Source organism: Erythrolamprus reginae, chromosome 6, assembly GCF_031021105.1.
Source record: "Erythrolamprus reginae isolate rEryReg1 chromosome 6, rEryReg1.hap1, whole genome shotgun sequence".
Lineage (NCBI taxonomy): Eukaryota > Metazoa > Chordata > Lepidosauria > Squamata > Dipsadidae > Erythrolamprus > Erythrolamprus reginae.
The window spans coordinates 4,297,685-4,315,584 of NC_091955.1; the positions used below are offsets into that span (position 1 = coordinate 4,297,685).

At 40.3% G+C, this 17,900-nt stretch overlaps 1 protein-coding gene across 1 annotated transcript in view; it reads right to left on the bottom strand.

Moving 5' to 3' along the window:
• Nucleotides 1–768: 768 nt before the first annotated feature.
• The window catches only part of GNAI1 (G protein subunit alpha i1), a 111,925-nt gene continuing 94,793 nt past the window's right edge, over nt 769–17,900 (bottom strand). Inside the window, 9 exon segments of the mRNA XM_070754695.1 lie at nt 769–959; nt 2,715–2,868; nt 3,993–4,122; nt 5,633–5,761; nt 7,774–7,928; nt 8,766–8,907; nt 9,001–9,043; nt 17,207–17,230; nt 17,233–17,335. Coding sequence (XP_070610796.1) covers nt 769–959; nt 2,715–2,868; nt 3,993–4,122; nt 5,633–5,761; nt 7,774–7,928; nt 8,766–8,907; nt 9,001–9,043; nt 17,207–17,230; nt 17,233–17,335 — 1,071 coding nt within the window.

Here is a 17,900-nt window from a genome sequence, read left to right on the forward strand (position 1 = left end):
GACACACACACATATGTAGGTCTTGATGTATTCGGGTCTTTTCCCATGTAAAATTGAATCTTGGAGACATTTCGACGAGGTCCCAGAACAACATAGGACATCACCACCAATCACCCTCACCAGACCCAAACCCATACCCACCCCACAGACAAAATACAAACACCACTCAGAAGCCAAGCCACGGCGGCACCTCCAACTGCTGCACCCCCCTCCAACACACACGCAGAGCAAACTGACACATGCCATAAACACATAGCCAGACCACATAGCCAAACCAAAACCTGGGATGTTACACCACAGACATACATTACAAAACAGATGACAGGATAACACCCCTCATCTGCAAACATCAATTAATCTGCATACATCAACTGCATCAATTATTCAAGGTGTTGCCCCACCAATTAGCCAAGAAATTTCAACACAGCTTGCAGCAGCTGAGCCAGCACTCCACACCCACCCACCAGTATTTATAGAGGGAAGGCAACTCAGGTCTCGCTGTGTTCACCCTGGCACAAGGACAAAAGTACCAGCCTGAAGATGACGAGTGGGACCTCATCGAAATGTCACCAGGAATCTCCGAAACTTACACAGGAAGCAACCCGAATATACCAAGACCTATATATATATATATATATACATTGTATAAATAAAAATAAATAAACCCCCTGCCCTAAAATTATTCAATGGTCTTTTTTAAAAAAAGCACATTTGGTTTTCGTAAAAAACAAAAAACAAAAAAGAGAGGATAATTGGATGCGTGTATGTTTAGAATAAACCGCAGTCTTTCAAATTATTCTTGATGATGACGTCGGTGACCGCATCGAAGACAAACTGGACATTCTTGGTATCGGTGGCGCAGGTGAAGTGGGTGTATATTTCTTTCGTGTCTTTTCTCTTGTTTAGGTCTTCAAACTGACACTGGATGTATGCTGCTGCTTCTTCATAGGTGTTTGATCCTAAAAGAGGGAAACAGGAAAAAATAAAGGGCGGATTTAGGACCTTTAGACAAGGGGGGGGAGGAATTGACATTTACTTATTTACTTATTTACTTGTTTACTTGTTTACTTGTTTACTTGTTTACTTGTTTACTTGTTTACTTGTTTACTTGTTTACTTGTTTACTTGTTTACTTATTTACTTACTTACTTACTTACTTATTCATTCATTCATTCATTCATTTATTCATTCATTCAATTTTTTAATGCCACTCTTCTCCTTAGATTCAGGGTGGCTTACAACATGCTAACAACAGCACTTTTGAACAGAGCCATCCTATTGCCCCCACAATCTGGGTCCTCATTTTACCCACCTCGGAAGGGTGGAAGGCTGAGTCAACCTTGATGAGATTTGAACCGCTGACCTACAGATCTAGAGTCAGCTTCAGTGACCTGCAGTACTACACTCTACCTGCTGCGCCACCTCGACTCTAGTGATAGTGGTGTTTCAATAGCTCAGAGGTGGCCACAAGAAAAGTAGGAGTCAACCTAGACAGATGGCAGTCCAATTTCTTCTTGAAAGCTCCCACAACTTCTGAAGGTGACTTCTATTCTGACAGTTGATTGTTCTCCCTGTTCTTTCTTGGTTGAATCTCTCCATCTTCAGTCTCCATCCATTACTTCTTGTCAGGCCTTCGGGTGACTTGGAAAATAGCTTGACTCCTTCCTTTCTGTGCCAGCCCCTAAAATATTGGAAGACTGCTATCATGTCTCCCCTGGTCCTTCTCTTCACTAGACTTGCCAAGCCCAGTTCCTGCAACCGTTCATTGTATGTCACGTATTCTTTGGAGAATAGAACATCTATTCTCCAAAGCACCTGAAGGCAGGAAAAGAAACAATGTGGGGGAAATTAATCAAGGAGAGAAGCAACATGGCTTTGTTAAATAAAATATTTTGCAGCTGCTACAATTTCCTCTAGTTGCCATTATTGGGTTGCATTCAATTTCTCAACTCGTAAAGATAGCAACTTTATTTTATATCATACGAGTTGTGGACGAGAGTACTTATTACCTCTTCCAAACAAATTATTTACACCAGGGATGAAACAAAATGTAGGCTTTCAACTTTCTCATGAACCCTCAAAGATCTTTCAAGGATGTAGTAACATCAGCAGAATAAAAGGATCGGAATTCATCCCGGAGAAAATATATGTGGTCACTAATCTTGACACCAACGTGATGGTCCATAACCACCAGAAGTTCCTTCCCTTAGAAATGTTAGGAAAGCTCCAAATCAGATCATATTTTGGACCACAATTACTTGTAGGTTGAGTTTAGGGAGGAGAAGAAGAAGAAGAAGAAGAAGAAGAAGAAGAAGAAGAAGAAGAAGAAGAAGAAGAAGAAGAAGAAGAAGAAGAAGAAGAAGAAGAGGAAGGAAGGAAGGAAGGAAGGAAGGAAGGAAGGAAGAAAGAAAGAAAGAAAGAAAGAAAGAAAGAAAGAAAGAAAGAAAGAAAGAAAGAAAGAAAGAAAGAAAGAAAGAAAGAAAGAAAGAAAGAAATTTTGAAGTGGAAACTTAGTTACAGAATTTTAATAGCCCAGTGTTAAGGCCTACAAAGACTTTTTTTGCCTGCTCTTGCTTCAAGTTGCCAATGTTTTAATTGGTCTATTGACTATATTACCTTGTCTGAAGTGGTGAAGGGTTTTCTGCCTTCCAACTCAGTTATTTTGTTAAGATCAACATGTTTTCTCTGCATAAAATGGAAGATAGGGATATATACCTGGATATTCTGGATAACAAATAGTAAGAGGACTCTTTTTAATTTTTTCTTCAAAGAGATCCTTTTTATTTAAGAACAGGATAATAGAGGTGTCTGTAAACCACTTGTTGTTGCAGATGCTATCAAACAATTTCATGCTTTCGTGCATCCTATTCTGCAAATGGGAAAAAACAGAGACAATATATCAGTTTCCTTTTGTCACTTCTCTGCGTAATGATTTCAAGATCAATTCACAAATGTTGTCAATGAAATATATCAAGAAAACCAAATTCCATGTACCTAAACAAGAAAGGACCAAAGTCTGTGCCTTTTCTTATTTCAGGTCATCATTTGAATGATTCAAATATGGAAGGCCACCTTAAAATAGTTGAGCTCAGTTCGGCTTCCTTTTACCAAAATAAAATATTTTTAAAATATTTTACAAGGCGTTTATCTTGATTATTTACAAGAAGTATTTTTAACACCAAGAACATTATTTTGAAGCATACAAGTAAATCCCTAAAACCAGAATACTACTTCAGAGAGATAATGATCATAACCATTCTCTCACTGCTAAATAGGTAAAATGTGATTAAATCACAGGTAGTCCTTGATTTTCAATCACAGATGGGCCCAAAATTTCCATTGCTAGGCAAGACGTTAAGTGAATTTTGCTCCATTCTTCAACCTTTCTTGCAGTAGTTGTTAAGTCAATCATTGAAATTATTAAGTTAGTAACTCCTCCTCCTTTTCTCTTCCTTCCTTCTTTCTTTCTCTCTCTCTTTCTGTCTTCCTTCCTTCCCATGTTTTCTTTCTTTCTTTCTTTCTCTCTTCATTTCTTTCTTTCCTTCATTCCTTCTCTTTTTTTCTCTCTCCCTCCCTCTTCTTCCCTCATTCCTTCTTTCTCTTCTTTCTCTTTTTTATCCCTCCCTCCCCCTTCCTTCCTTCTTTCTTTCTTTCTTTCTTTCCTTCCTTCTCTTTTTTCTCCCTCGCTCCCTCTTCTTTCCTTTCTTTCTTTCTTTCTTTTTTCCCTATTTTCTCTCTCCCTCTTCTTTCCTCCTTCCTTCTTTCCTTCCTTCCTTCTCTTTTTTCTCCCTCACTCCCTCTTCTTCCCTCCTTCCTTCCTTTTTTTCTTTCTTTCTTTCTCTTTTTTCTCCCTCCCTCCCCCTCTTCTTTCTTTCCTTCTTTCTTTCTTTTCTTTCTTTCTTTTTTCCTTCCCCCCTCCCTCCCTCCCCCTCTCTTTCTTTCCTTCTTTTTTTCTTCCTGTCTTTCTTTTTTCTTTCTCCCTTGTTTACTTACCATTTCTTCATCTTCTGCAAGGACCAAGTCATAATCACTAAGGGCCACACAAAAAATTATAGCTGTCACCCCCTCAAAGCAATGAATCCATTTTTTCCTTTCTGATCTTTGGCCTCCAACATCAAACATCCTACAAAGCAAGAGCAAAAATAGGCAAAAAAATCCCCAATCAGCTGATTTTAAGAATAGATTCTACCCAGACCAAAATGAATTAGGACACCTATAATGGAAGAGAAAGACTATGAACCAAGTCTCCCTTTCCAGAGAATGGAAAAGTATTTCCAAAGTATTTTCTGCCTCCAAAAGCAAAATTAATTTCACATTATATGTGATATATCTCTGTATTCATTAGATGATATAACTGTTTTTATTTTTTGTTTTGCAAATTAGATCTTTAACCATAAACTCTTGAGTTGCTAATTGCCAGGATCTTCCCTATTTGTTTTTCAGCTTTATATTTTATTGTCTACTTTCTAAGTTAAAACCCTGCTGTTATGTTCGGGTTGTATTTGACCTGAAAACAAAGTTTGAGACCCTTTAAAAAATTTCCCTGCATATCTAGATAAAAATGAACAAAACTGCACACAGCCAGGGGCGGGGGGGGGGGGCTTTTCTGAGCAAAATAAACAAATAAGCATTAGGTTTCTTTATTTCATTTTTCATTTCATTGTGTTCAGAAATGTTCAAATTAGTATACCAGTGAAAAAAGTTTTCAAAAAACCCAAATTTAAGTAGGTAAAAGAAACCATTTTTTAGTCCGGGTCAAGTTGACCTGGGAACAGTATAAGTGTGACAATTCCATGGACAGAACAGCAGGGTTAAAAAGGTTAAATGAATGAATGCATAAATGCATAAATGCATAAATGCATGAATGCGTGAGTGAATGAGTGAATGAGTGAATCAATCAATCAATCAATCAATCAAACAAACAAACAAACAAACCCTTGCCAGCTTATTTATTTATTTATTGGATTTGTATGCCACCCCTCTCCGTAGACTCGGGGCGGCTAACAACAGTAATAAAAAACATCATATAAATCCAATACTAAAAACAACTTAAAAACCCTTATTGTAAAACCAAACATCCTACAAACAAACATAGCATGCATAAATTGTAAAGGCCTAGGTGGAAAGAATATCTCAGTTCCCCCATGCCTGAGGCAGAGGTGGGTTTTAAGGAGCTTACGAAAGGCGAGGAGGGTGGGGGCAATTCTAATCTCCGGGGGGAGTTGGTTCCAGAGGGCCGGGGCCGCCACAGAGAAGGCTTTTCCCCTGGGCCCTGCCAAACGACATTGTTTTGTTGACGGGACCTGGAGAAGGCCAACTCTGTGGGACCTAACCGGTCGCTGGGATTCGTGCGGCAGAAGGTGGTCTCGTAGATACCCTGGTCCGGTGCCATGAAGAGCTTTATAGGTCATAACCAACACTTTGAATTGTGACCGGAAACTGATCGGCAATCAATGCAGACTGCGGAGTGTTGGTGTTACATGGGCATTTTTGGGAAAGCCCATGATAGCTCTCGCATTCTTAAAAATATTATGAAATACTAGACAGAAATATAGTCTCCACATTTCATGCAAAGGAAATATTTAAATAACACATTGAACACCCGATATCGTGTTTTTAAGGCCATTACTTACTTAAAATGGAGATCTTTGAAAGTAAAATGAGTTTCCACTATTCCTGTCGTTTTCACTCTCGTCCTGAGGACATCTTGTTGTGTTGGGATATAACCGGTGTGGGCAATTCTGTCCAAATCATTCAAATAGCTAAGAAGACAGAATAAATATCGAAGGGATTTTAATCTTAAATCGAACTGCACGTAGCATAAAGTTTAGCTTCACCGAAACTTTAAAAAACTTTTTAAATTATTACACACGCAACATAAACCGACATATGACGAACGCTGGGTTAATTTCAACCCCATTTCTTTTTATTTTTTATTTTTTAATAAATTTAATTGACAAATGCACAATACAGAACTGAAATCCAACAGGACATTTGTTTTTGTTTTTATTTATTTATTTTGTCCAATACACAATACATATTGAAGAGAATAGACATGAAGTATTATATATAAAGAGAAGATATAAAAATAGAGGAGAAGATATATGAAAGGAAGAAAAGATATATGATATATGAGATAAGGAGAGACAATTGGACAGGGGACGAAAGGCCGGCTAGTGCACTTATGGACGCCCCTTACTGACCTCTTAGGAACCTGGAGAGGTCAATCGTGGGGAGTCTAAGGAAGAAATGTTGGGGGTTTGGGGATGACACTACTGAGTCCGGTAATGAGTTCCACGCTTCAACAACTCGGTTGCTGAAGTCATATTTTTTACAGTCAAGCCTGGAGCAATTAATATTAAGTTTGAATTTGTTGCGTGCTCTTGTGTTGTTGCGGTTGAAGCTGAAGTAGTCATTAACAGGCGGGACATTGCAGCATATGATTTTGTGGGCAATACTTAGATCGTGTTTTAAGCGTCGTAGTTTTAAGCTACGACGCTTAAAAGTATCGTATTGGCAGTTCTGTGTTAGCAAAAACTTCAGAAGAAAAGGATTTAGGGGTAGTGATTTCTGACAGCCTCAAAATGGGTGAACAGTGCAGTCAGGCGGTAGGGAAAGCAAGTAGGATGCTTGGCTGCATAGCTAGAGGTATAACAAGCAGGAAGAGGGAGATTGTGATCCCGCTATATAGAACGCTGGTGAGACCACATTTGGAAGACTGTGTTCAGTTCTGGAGACCTCACCTACAAAAAGATATTGACAAAATTGAACGGGTCCAAAGACGGGCTACAAGAATGGTGGAAGGTCTTAAGCATAAAACGTATCAGGAAAGACTTCATGAACTCAATCTGTATAGTCTGGAGGACAGAAGGAAAAGGGGGGACATGGTCGAAACATTTAAATATATTAAAGGGTTAAATAAAGTCCAGGAGGGAAGTGTTTTAATAGGAAAGTGAACACAAGAACAAGGGGACACAATCTGAAGTTAGTTGGGGGAAAGATCAAAAGCAACATGAGAAAATATTATTTCACTGAAAGAGTAGTAGATTCTTGGAACAAACTTCCAGCAGACGTGGTAGATAAATCCACAGGAACTGAATGTAAACATGCCTGGGATAAACATATATCCATCCTAAGATAAAATACAGAAAATAGTATAAGGGCAGACTAGATGGACCATGAGGTCTTTTTCTGCCGTCAGTCTTCTATGTTTCTATGTAAGCTTTCTAGACCTAGGATTGTTAGTCTATTTTCATAGGGTCTTCTGTTTCAAGTGCAGGGTAAAGGGGTAAAGTGTTGGGGGTTTGGGGTTGACACTATGGAGTCCGGTAATGAGTTCCACGCTTCGACAACTCGGTTACTGAAGTCATATTTTTTACAGTCAAATTTGGAGCGGTTAATATTAAGTTTAAATCTGTTGTGTGCTCTTGTGTTTTTGTGGTTGAAGCTAAAGTAGTCATTGACAGGCAGGACGTTGCAGCATATGATCTTGTGGGCAATACTTAGATCGTGTTTTAGGCGTCGTAGTTCTGAGCTTTCTAGACCTAGCATTGATAGTCTGCTTTCGTAGGGCATTCTATTTCGAGTGGAGGAGTGAAGGGCTCTTCTGGTGAAGTATCTTTGGACATTTTCTTGGGTGTTGATGTCCGAGATGTGGTATGGGTTCCAGACAGATGAACTGTATTCAAGGACGGGTCTGGCAAAAGTTTTGTAGGCTCTGGTGAGTAGTGTGAGGATTTGAATCAGGTAGTGTTAATTCTTTTTGGCTACTTACTATGCAGCCGAGTCGTTAAGCTGATATTCTCTCGATCGGTTGAAGCAGGTGTGAACTCCAGGGTCTTTCCACAATCTTTGGATCACCCCAGCAAGTTCTCCCATAAAACCTTCTTCGGCTGCTCCAGCAAGGACAAAGAGTTGGCGCGCATCATCCTATCATCAAAGGGTGGGGGGGGAAAATACCCTGAAGAACTCAAAACGACATTATATGTTCCATCTGTCCGTCCATCACCCTGGAGGGGGGGAATCATTGACCCCCTCAGAGAGGTTCCGCAACTTCGGCGTCCTCCTCGATCCACAGCTCACATTAGAGAAACACCTTTCAGCTGTGGTGAAGGGGGCGTTTGCCCAGGTCCGCCTGGTGCACCAGTTGCGGCCCTATCTGGACCGGGAGTCACTGCTCACAGTCACTCATGCCCTCATCACCTCAAGGCTTGACTACTGCAATGCTCTCTACATGGGGCTACCTTTGAAGAGTGTTCGGAAACTTCAGGTCGTGCAGAATGCAGCTGTGAGAGCAATCATGGGCTTCCCCAAATATGCCCATGTTACACCAACACTCCGCAGTCTGCATTGGTTGCCGATCAGTTTCCGGTCACAATTCAAAGTGTTGGTTATGACCAATAAAGCCCTTCATGGCACCGGACCAGAATATCTCAGAGACCGCCTTCTGCTGCACGAATCCCAGCGACCAGTTAGGTCCCACAGAGTGGGTCTTCTCCGGGTCCCATCAACTAAGCAATGTCGTTTGGCGGGGCCCAGGGGAAGAGCCTTCTCTGTGGCGGCCCCGGCCCTCTGGAATCAACTCCCCCCGGAGATTAGAACAGCCCCCACCCTCATTGTCTTTCGCAAGTTACTTAAGACCCACCTATATCGCCAGGCATGGGGGAACTAAAACATCTCTCCCAGGCTTATTATATTTCAGTCTTCGGAGAGGGGCGGCATACACATCTAATAAATTGAATTGAATTGAATTGAATTAATACTTACAGCCCTGGCTGAATCTGCAAAGTCTATTTTCAGTCTCCCCATAGCTCTTATGATAGCAATAATGGACTGAATGGTGTTACTGTAGACAACCGCTTTATACTGTTTACATTCTTCTTCGGAATATCCAGCCTCGTGGATAATTCTGATCAAGAAAAAATAAAACCACCTCTTAGTTTAATGACATCATTTCCTGACTCCACAAAGGTTTATGTCCTCCCCCTTAAAGCACACTTACTTCATCTGTTTGACAATGGTGCTTTTTCCGGACTCACCGGCTCCTAAAAAGAAACCCCACAAAGACACAATGAGTTATTTAAGGGAAATATTCTAAATAAAGGAACGTGGTAGCATTAACTCATCTGATCGTATTTCCTCACAGGAAAAGCTGACATCAATCTTGCAAGTCCAGAGGTCAAATTCAGCTGTATATATATATATTGATAGATAGATAGATAGACAGACAGACAGATAGATGGATGATAGATGGATGGATGGATGGATGGATGGATGGATGGATGGATAGATAGATAGATAGATAGATGATAGACAGATGATAGATAGATGATAGATAGATAGATGATAGATAAATAGATAGAGAGATAGAGAGATAGAGAGATAGATAGAGATAGATAGATAGATCGATTAGATGATAGATAGATAGATAGATAGATAGATAGATAGATAGATAGATGATAGATAGATGATAGATAGAGAGATAGAGAGATAGATAGATAGATAGATAGATGATAGATAGATGATAGATAGATAGATAGATAGATAGATAGATAGATAGATAGATAGATGATAGATAGATGATAGATAGAGAGATAGAGAGATAGAGAGATAGAGAGATAGAGAGATAGATAGAGATAGATAGATAGATAGATAGATTAGATGATAGATAGATAGATTAGACAGACAGACAGACAGACAGATAGATAGATAGATAGATAGATAGATAGATAGATGATAGATAGATAGATAGATAGATAGATTAGATGATAGATAGACAGACAGACAGACAGACAGATAGATTAGATGATAGATAGATAGATAGATAGATAGATAGATGATAGATAGATAGATAGATAGATTAGATGATAGATAGACAGACAGACAGACAGACAGATAGATTAGATGATAGATAGATAGATAGATAGATAGATAGATAGATAGATAGATTAGATGATAGATAGATAGATAGATAGATAGATAGATAGAATAGATGATAGATAGATAGATAGATAGATAGATTAGATGATAGATAGATAGATAGATAGATAGATAGATAGATTAGATGATAGATAGATAGATAGATTAGATGATAGATAGATAGATAGATAGAATAGATGATAGATAGATAGATAGATAGATTAGATGATAGATAGATAGATAGATAGATAGATAGATAGATAGATAGATTAGATGATAGATAGATTTGTTTGTTTTTTCATTGCTCTAACTTGCTCTAAATGTTTCTTTCCAGCCCTAACCAGATGCTATTAATGTACCTAAGCATTTTCATTGTTACTCTCTGCAAAGAATGTTTTCCAAGCCCTAAGTCTTTGCAGGTTTTTTCCCCCATTGGTCTAACTTTGCTCCAAGTGTTTCTTTCCATCCCTAACCAGGTGCTAACAATGTTCCCAGCTCTTACCCGCTTGCAAGCTCTTTCATTGTTACTCTCTGCAAAGAAGAATGTTTTCCAAGCCCTAAGTCTCTGCAGGGTTTTTTCCATTGCTCTACTTGCTCCGAATGTTTCTTTCCAGGTGCTAACGATGTTCTCAGCTCTTACTGGCTTGCAAGCTCTTTCATTATTACTCTCTCTGAAGCCCTTAACCAGAGGATAAAATAATGTGCTGAGGCTGACCAGACTAAGGATGCTGGCCAGATGAATACCTGGTCAGCAGATTCCTTTCCCTATTTTCCTCCCCAAAAACTAAGGTGCATCTTATACTCCGAAAAATATGATAGTTACCTAAATATGCAGGTAAAACATGGTACAAAATAAAATGTTATATATTTAAGAGGTAAACAAATGGCACACTGAGATCCAATCAAGTATTGGATGATTCACACTAGTTTAAGCTTGCTTCCAGCAGTTTAATAATCACAAAAGAGGAGATATTTGTTTAAAGCAGATTGCTGAAATAGCCTTGATGTTTTATATATAGACATGGCCTTCGCTGCTATATGGGGACATGACTCACAAGATATAGTACGGAGTAAACAATAGCAATAGCACTTGATCTACCACTTCATGGGGCTTTCCAGCCCTCTCCAAGAGGTTTAGGGTCAGTTCGTTGCCCCCAACAATCTGGGTCCTCATTTTACCCCCTCCCCCTGGAAGGGGGTAAGGCTGAGTCAACCTGGAGCCGGTCAGGATCGAACACCTGGCGATGGGAAGAATTTGCCTGCAATACTTCATTCTAACCACTATGCAATCAGGAAGGGGAGGGAGGAAATGAAGGAAGGAAGGAAGGCTAACCACTAACCACCAGAAAGAAGAATGAAAAAAGGAATAAGAGAGGATAGATGGATTGTTGGAGGGCGGGAGGGAGGGAAGAGGAAGGAAGGAAGGAAAATGAAAAAAAGAGAATAAGAGAGGAAGGGAGGGAGGGAGGAGGAAGGAAGGAAGGATGGAAGGAAGGGAAGGAAGGAAGGAAAGAAGGAAAGAAGGAAAGAAGGAAAGAAGGAAAGAAGGAAAGAAGGAAGGGATAGGGAGGGCAAGGAGGAGTATCAATAGCATTTAGACTCATATACCACTTCACAGTGCTTCACGGCCCTCTCTAAGCAGTTTACACAATCAGCATATTTCCCCCAATAATCTGGATCCTCATTTTATGGAATTTCGAAAGGATGGATTCAAGCTGGAGCCGATGGGGATTGAACTCCTGGCTGTGGACAGAATTAGCTTGCGATACTGCATTCTAACCTCTCTTCCATGAGGAAGGAGAATTGGAAAGGGAATAAGAGAGGGAGGGAAGGAAGGAAGGAAGGAAGGAAGGAAGGAAGGAAGGAAGGAAGGAAGGAAGGAAGGAAGGAATGTGTTCTGTCGGGCTCTCTCGTAGAATCCTCCCAAAAATTCACAGGTACAAATTTCAGACACACACACTGTGTCTGAAAATTCAAAACAATGTTCTTTATAATGAAAAGTCACTTAAACCAAGCCCTCTTTTGGTATAGCACAGAGCACTCATCTCCAAACAAACTGGTAATTTGTACAAGTCCCTTATCAGTCCTGTGATACTTAGCTTGCAGCTGTGAGGCAATTCACAGTCCTTCTTCTTTCACAAAGTGAAACACACTTTGCTCTGGTTTAGTTTCCAAGCGGGGAAAAATCAGCACACAAAAGGTCAAAGTCAGTAAAGCAGTCACGAAACACAACGATCAGATAATCCTCCACAATGGCCAAACCCACAGGCTGCTATTTATAGCAGCCTCACTAATGTCCACAGCCCCACCCAATCACAGGTGACCTCATTTTCTTTGATAATAATCTCTCAGTTGTTGCTGCCTATGCATCGCTCTCTGCATGCGTGGCTGTATCATTAACTCTTGTTCCGAATCCAAGGAGGAGCTAGAGAATTGATCTCCTTCTGAGCTGTCTGCCCCACTCTCCTCCTCCCTGTCACTCATGTCTTCTTGGTCAGAGGAGCCTTCACCATCAGATTCCACCGGGGGCAAAACAGGCCTGCAGCATGTGGATGTCTCCCCCACATCCACAGTCCTTGGGGCAGGAGCTGGGCCAGAGCTAACCACAACAGAAAGAAGGAAGGAAGGAAGGAAGGAAGGAAGGAAGGAAGGAAGGATGTATGTATGTGTGTTTAGAAAATGAGGTCTTTTAAATATTTTTAAACAGTAATTTAGATTTGTTGTAAATTGTTTTCACTTTGTTGTGAGCCGCCCCGAGTCTGCGGAGAGGGGCGGCATACAAATCTAAATAATAAATAAAATAAATAAAATAAAATAAAATAAGGAAGGAAGGAAGGAAGGAAGGAAGGAAGGAAGGAAGGAAGGAAGGAAGGAAGGAAAGAAGGAAGCTTACAGACTCAGCCTATTGCCCCCAACAATCTCATTTTACTATCCTCGGACGTACAGAAGACTGAGTTAACTTTGAGCCAGTCAGGATCAAACTCCTGGCACTGGGCAGAATCAGCTTGCAATTCCACGTTCTAACCACTGCATCTCTTAACAGCTCTGCCTCATTTACATGTATCTATTTAGTTCAACCCCAATCAAAACTGCACTGGCAAACGGGTGGAGTTTCTTGCTTTGAAACAAAAATTGCAGACATGATTCATCTGTTGCAGCCTCTTTGGGGAAAAGGCTACAGGAGAGGTTGATTCATTAAATAAATCACCATCTAACGAATTAAATACACCTGACTTTGTTATTGTTTTTAACCATTAAGTCGCGTCTGATTCTTGGGGACTTTATAGGCAAGCACTGTCCATGCAAAACATAGCTTCTTTCAATTGTTGGATGTTCAAAACATCAACCTCAATTGATGTTCGACAAAAAATATTCAATCAGAACAAGGGAGGTACAAATACTACCATATTTTTGGAGTATTTTATCTATCTATCTATCTATCTATCTATCTATCTATCTATCTATCTATCTATCTATCTAGTCTGTCTATCATCTATCTATCTATCTATCTATCTATCTATCTATCTATCTTGTCTGTCTATCTATCATCTATCTATCTATCTATCTATCTATCTATCTATCTATCTATCTATCTATCTATCTATCTATCTATCTTGTCTGTCTATCTATCATCTATCTATCTACCGGTATCTATCTATCTAATCTGTCCGTCGTCCGTCCATCCGTCCATCCGTCCATCCGTCCATCCGTCCATCCGTCCATCCGTCCATCCGTCCATCCGTCCATCCGTCCATCCGTCCATCCATCCATCCGTCCATCCGTCCATCCATCCATCCGTCCATCCGTCCATCCGTCCATCCATCCATCTAGTCTGTCTGTCTGTCTGTCTATCATCTATCTATCTATCTATCTATCTATCTATCTATCTATCTATCTATCATCTATCTATCTATCTATCTATCTATCTATCTTGTCTGTCTGTCTATCTATCTAGTCTGTCTGTCCGTCCGTCCGTCCGTCCATCCACCTGTATCAATTTATATAGCGAAGTTGGAAAACGCAAATTACTGTAAAATGTATAGTGCCTTTAAAATTTATATCTGTACATATTTTGGATTTGTTTGGTTTTGTTTAAATTTTTTTTGTAATTTATTTTCTTTGACTTTCCTGTATCTATATATGTATTTTCTTTTTAAGAAGTGGAAAATTAATAAAGAATATTTTAAAAGAACATAGGTCAAATCTCCCTGGACGAATGTCTCGCTTAGCAATAGAAATTTTGAGCGCAACCTTGTGATATGGAGCCAATAGCCTGATTTAATTCCAGGAAACAAGAGTTTGCAGGTGAAAGTTGCTTAGCCGTGCTGAATGGCCAAGCACAGGTGGTTTCTTGAGAATAAAAGGAAATGTTTGACTGAGATAATCGTATTGTTTACACACAACGGTACGCAACAATAGAGTAACACAGCCCAGTGGAAGCTTTTAAAGGAAGTCCTTGAGTTGTTGGTTTGCGGCAGGAAAACCAAGTATTTTAAGAAAAATGCATATTCTGTGGATTTTTCTGCTGTAAGAGGGGAAAGAGGCCTTGGCATGGAGAAAAAAGATATAACCTTGGAGGGAAATAATAGAGATTTGGTCAGGGGAGTTACGTCTATCTCTCTGTCTATTATTATTATTATGTCAGTACAACACAGCAAACGAGATCCCTAGGCTGGATTTCGTATTTCATCACCAGTCGGGCGCTTCCCAAGCAGCTAGGATTATTATCATTATTATTATTATTATTATTATTATTATTATTATTATTATTATTATTATTATGTCAGTACAACACAGCAAACGAGATCACTATGCTGGATTTCGTATTTCATCACTAGTCGGGCGCTTCCCAAGCACCTAGGACTGAGTGATGTAGCGGCAAATTATGTTTGCCAGTCCCACTAAAGCGGCCTTTTGCAATTGACAATATTATTATTATTATTATTATTATTATTATTATTATTATTATTATTATTTAGATTTGTATGCCGCCTCTGTCCGGAGACTCAGAGCGACAGACCTACCTACCTACCTACCCTGTTTTCCCCAAAATAAAACATCCCCGGATAATATTATTATTATTAATAATAATAATTAAAAAGACATGTGATACATACGTATGTATGTATGTATGTATGTATGTATGTATGTATGTATGTATGTGTATATATATATATGGCTAGCTGATGAGGCCAAAATAAGGCCGAAATAGATCTATCCTAGTCTCCCTTAATTTTCAAATTCAGCAAAAAACCATGTGACACATATATATATATCTATATATATATCTATATGTATATCTATATTTATATCTCTATCTATCTATCTATCTATCTATCTATCTGTCTGTCTGTCTATCTATCTATATTCCTTTCTTCCTTCCTTCCTTCCTCCCTCCTTCTCTCCCTCCCTCCCATCCATTCATCATCTAGCAATCTAGTTATCGTCTGCTTGCCTGCCTGCCTGCCTGCCTGCCTGCCTGCCTGCCTGCCTGCCTGCCTGCCTGCCTGCCTGCCTGCCTGCCTGCCTGCCTGCCTGCCTGCCTGCCTGCCTGCCTGCCTGCCTGCCTGCCTGCCTGCCTGCCTGCCTGCCTGCCTGCCTATCTATCTATCTATCTATCTATCTATCTATCTATCTATCTATCTATCTATCTATCTATCTATCTATCTATCCTGTTTCCCCCAAATAAAACAATAATAAGCCCAATTGGGCTTTTGAGTGCAAGGCAATAAGGCCAAGTGCTTATTTCAGGTTTTTTTAAAAAATAAAACAAGACAGGTTCTTATTTTCGGAGATACAGGATACTAGCAGCTTACTGCATGCTGTTTGGTTTTAAAAGCAAATACTTTTAATGTAGCATTTCCCACTTTCTATTAATGCTAGGAACTACAACTCCCAGAATTCTCTAAGCTTAGGAAGGGTAGGCTAATGGAGCCCAAAGACGGAAAGGAATTGGACAGGAAATGGAAAACATATGAATGATTGGAGGGGGGGGAGGGGAGGAGAAAAGCTACAAATAGTGGCATTCCACACCAGCTGTTTTCCAGATGTTGAAGGAATGCTCCCTCTTTCCCTCTACAGAATCCAAGGGTAGGAAGGGACCTTGGAGGTCTTCTTGTTGAACGCCTGCCCAAGGCAGAAGTCTTCATGCCACCCCATATAAATGATTGTTCAGTCTTTTCTTTAAAAGCCACCAGTGATGGGCCACCAAACAATTCCAGGAGACAAGCTGTTCCATTGCCTTTTCTGTCTATCTCTGTTTCTGTCTGTATGTCTGTCTGTCTCTCTCTCTCTCTCTTTCTCTCTCTCTCACACACACACACACAAACACACACACACACACATGACAAATGCATGTAACTTAGGGAATTATTAATATTGAATGTAGATGTTCTAGACCTATATTCCTTTTCACCCACTGTGAGTCTTCCAGGTTTAGGTATACAAATAACCCCAGAATGGAATGGAATGAAATAAGAACAGAATAGAATAAAGTAAGAATAAAAATAAGAATAAAACAGAGAGCAGAGAGTAGAGTAGAATAGAATATTAAAATAAGAATAAGAATGGAATGGAATGGAATAGAGAGTAGCGTAGAAAAAATAAGAACAGAATAGAATAAATAAGGATGAGAATAAGAATAAAATAGAGTACAGTAGAGTAGGGAAATAACAATAAGAATACAATAGAATAACATAAGAATAAGATAGGATAGGATAGGATAGAATAAGACTAACAAGAATAAAATAGAATAGAATAGAGAGTAGAGTAGAAGAGAAGAGAAAAAATAACAATAATAATAGGATGGGATGGGATGGGATGAGATGAGATGAGATGGGATGGGATGGGATGGAATAGAATAGAATAGAATAGAAAATAGGAATAGAATGGAACGGAGCAGAACAGAACAGAATAGAAAAGAAAAGAAAAGTAAAGAAAATTTAAGAAAAGAAAAGAAAAGAAATAGGAATGGAATGGAATGGAATAGAATAGAATAGAATAGAATAGAATAGAAATCTTTCCCGGCCACGTGTGATTGGACACACACCCAATTTTTCCTCTCTTACATGATTATTAATCATGGTATAACAATATTACCAATAAGAGGGGTAGCAAAGAACACAGGAAGTACATACATCATCATACTACAGCCATGCTACACACACAGGGATAACAACACTTACAGCCATACTACACGAGTAAAGACACCCTCCAATGCAGAGGATGGTTTGCCAGGCCGAAGCGGTGGGGAGTGAGCGGAGCATCCCTGGCGGGCGCTTCTCCCTTACCGAGGAGTAGGAGTTTGACTTCCCGGCCGCTTTCTCTCCGTCTTCTCGGAGGTTCCGGTCGATCATCTTACTCCGTTCGGCCGCCGCCTTGTCCTCCGCGCTCAGCTGTGCAGCCCATCGCGGGGGGGGCTTTTTTGGAGGGGGGGGTTCAAGACAAAGCTAGAAGAGGGGGAGGGCGAGGAACGCGGTCCCCCCTCCCGCTCTGACTCCTTTGACCAGGCGCCGCCGGGGTGGAAGGGAAACTGAGCGGCTGAGCAACCCACCCTCCGCCTCCCCTAAAGGGGGAAGAGGAAGGGAAGGAGATAGAGAGAGAGATGGATGGATAGAGAGAGAGATGGATGGATGGATAGAGGGATGGATGGATGACACAGAGAGGGGAGGGGGAGAGGCGCGCAGGCCCAAAAGGCTCGGTCCGCGGTGCTAAGCTTTGCGAGGATGGAGCGTCCAAGGGGAAATTATAAGAGTTTCTTGCAAATATTTCAACACTAGGGGGAGGAAAGCCGGCGTGGGTGGGAGGAGGAGGAGGAGGAAGAGGAAAAAAGAAAGGAGGAGGAGGAGGCAGTGGGATAAAAAAGCAACAATAATCCACCTAGCAGAGGCTGAGCCGCCGGGTACCAAAAGCAAAAAGAAGAGGCTTGCAAACAACAACAAAACCCCTTTGTTTTTTCCCTCGTTGCGATGCAGAAGTGGGAGC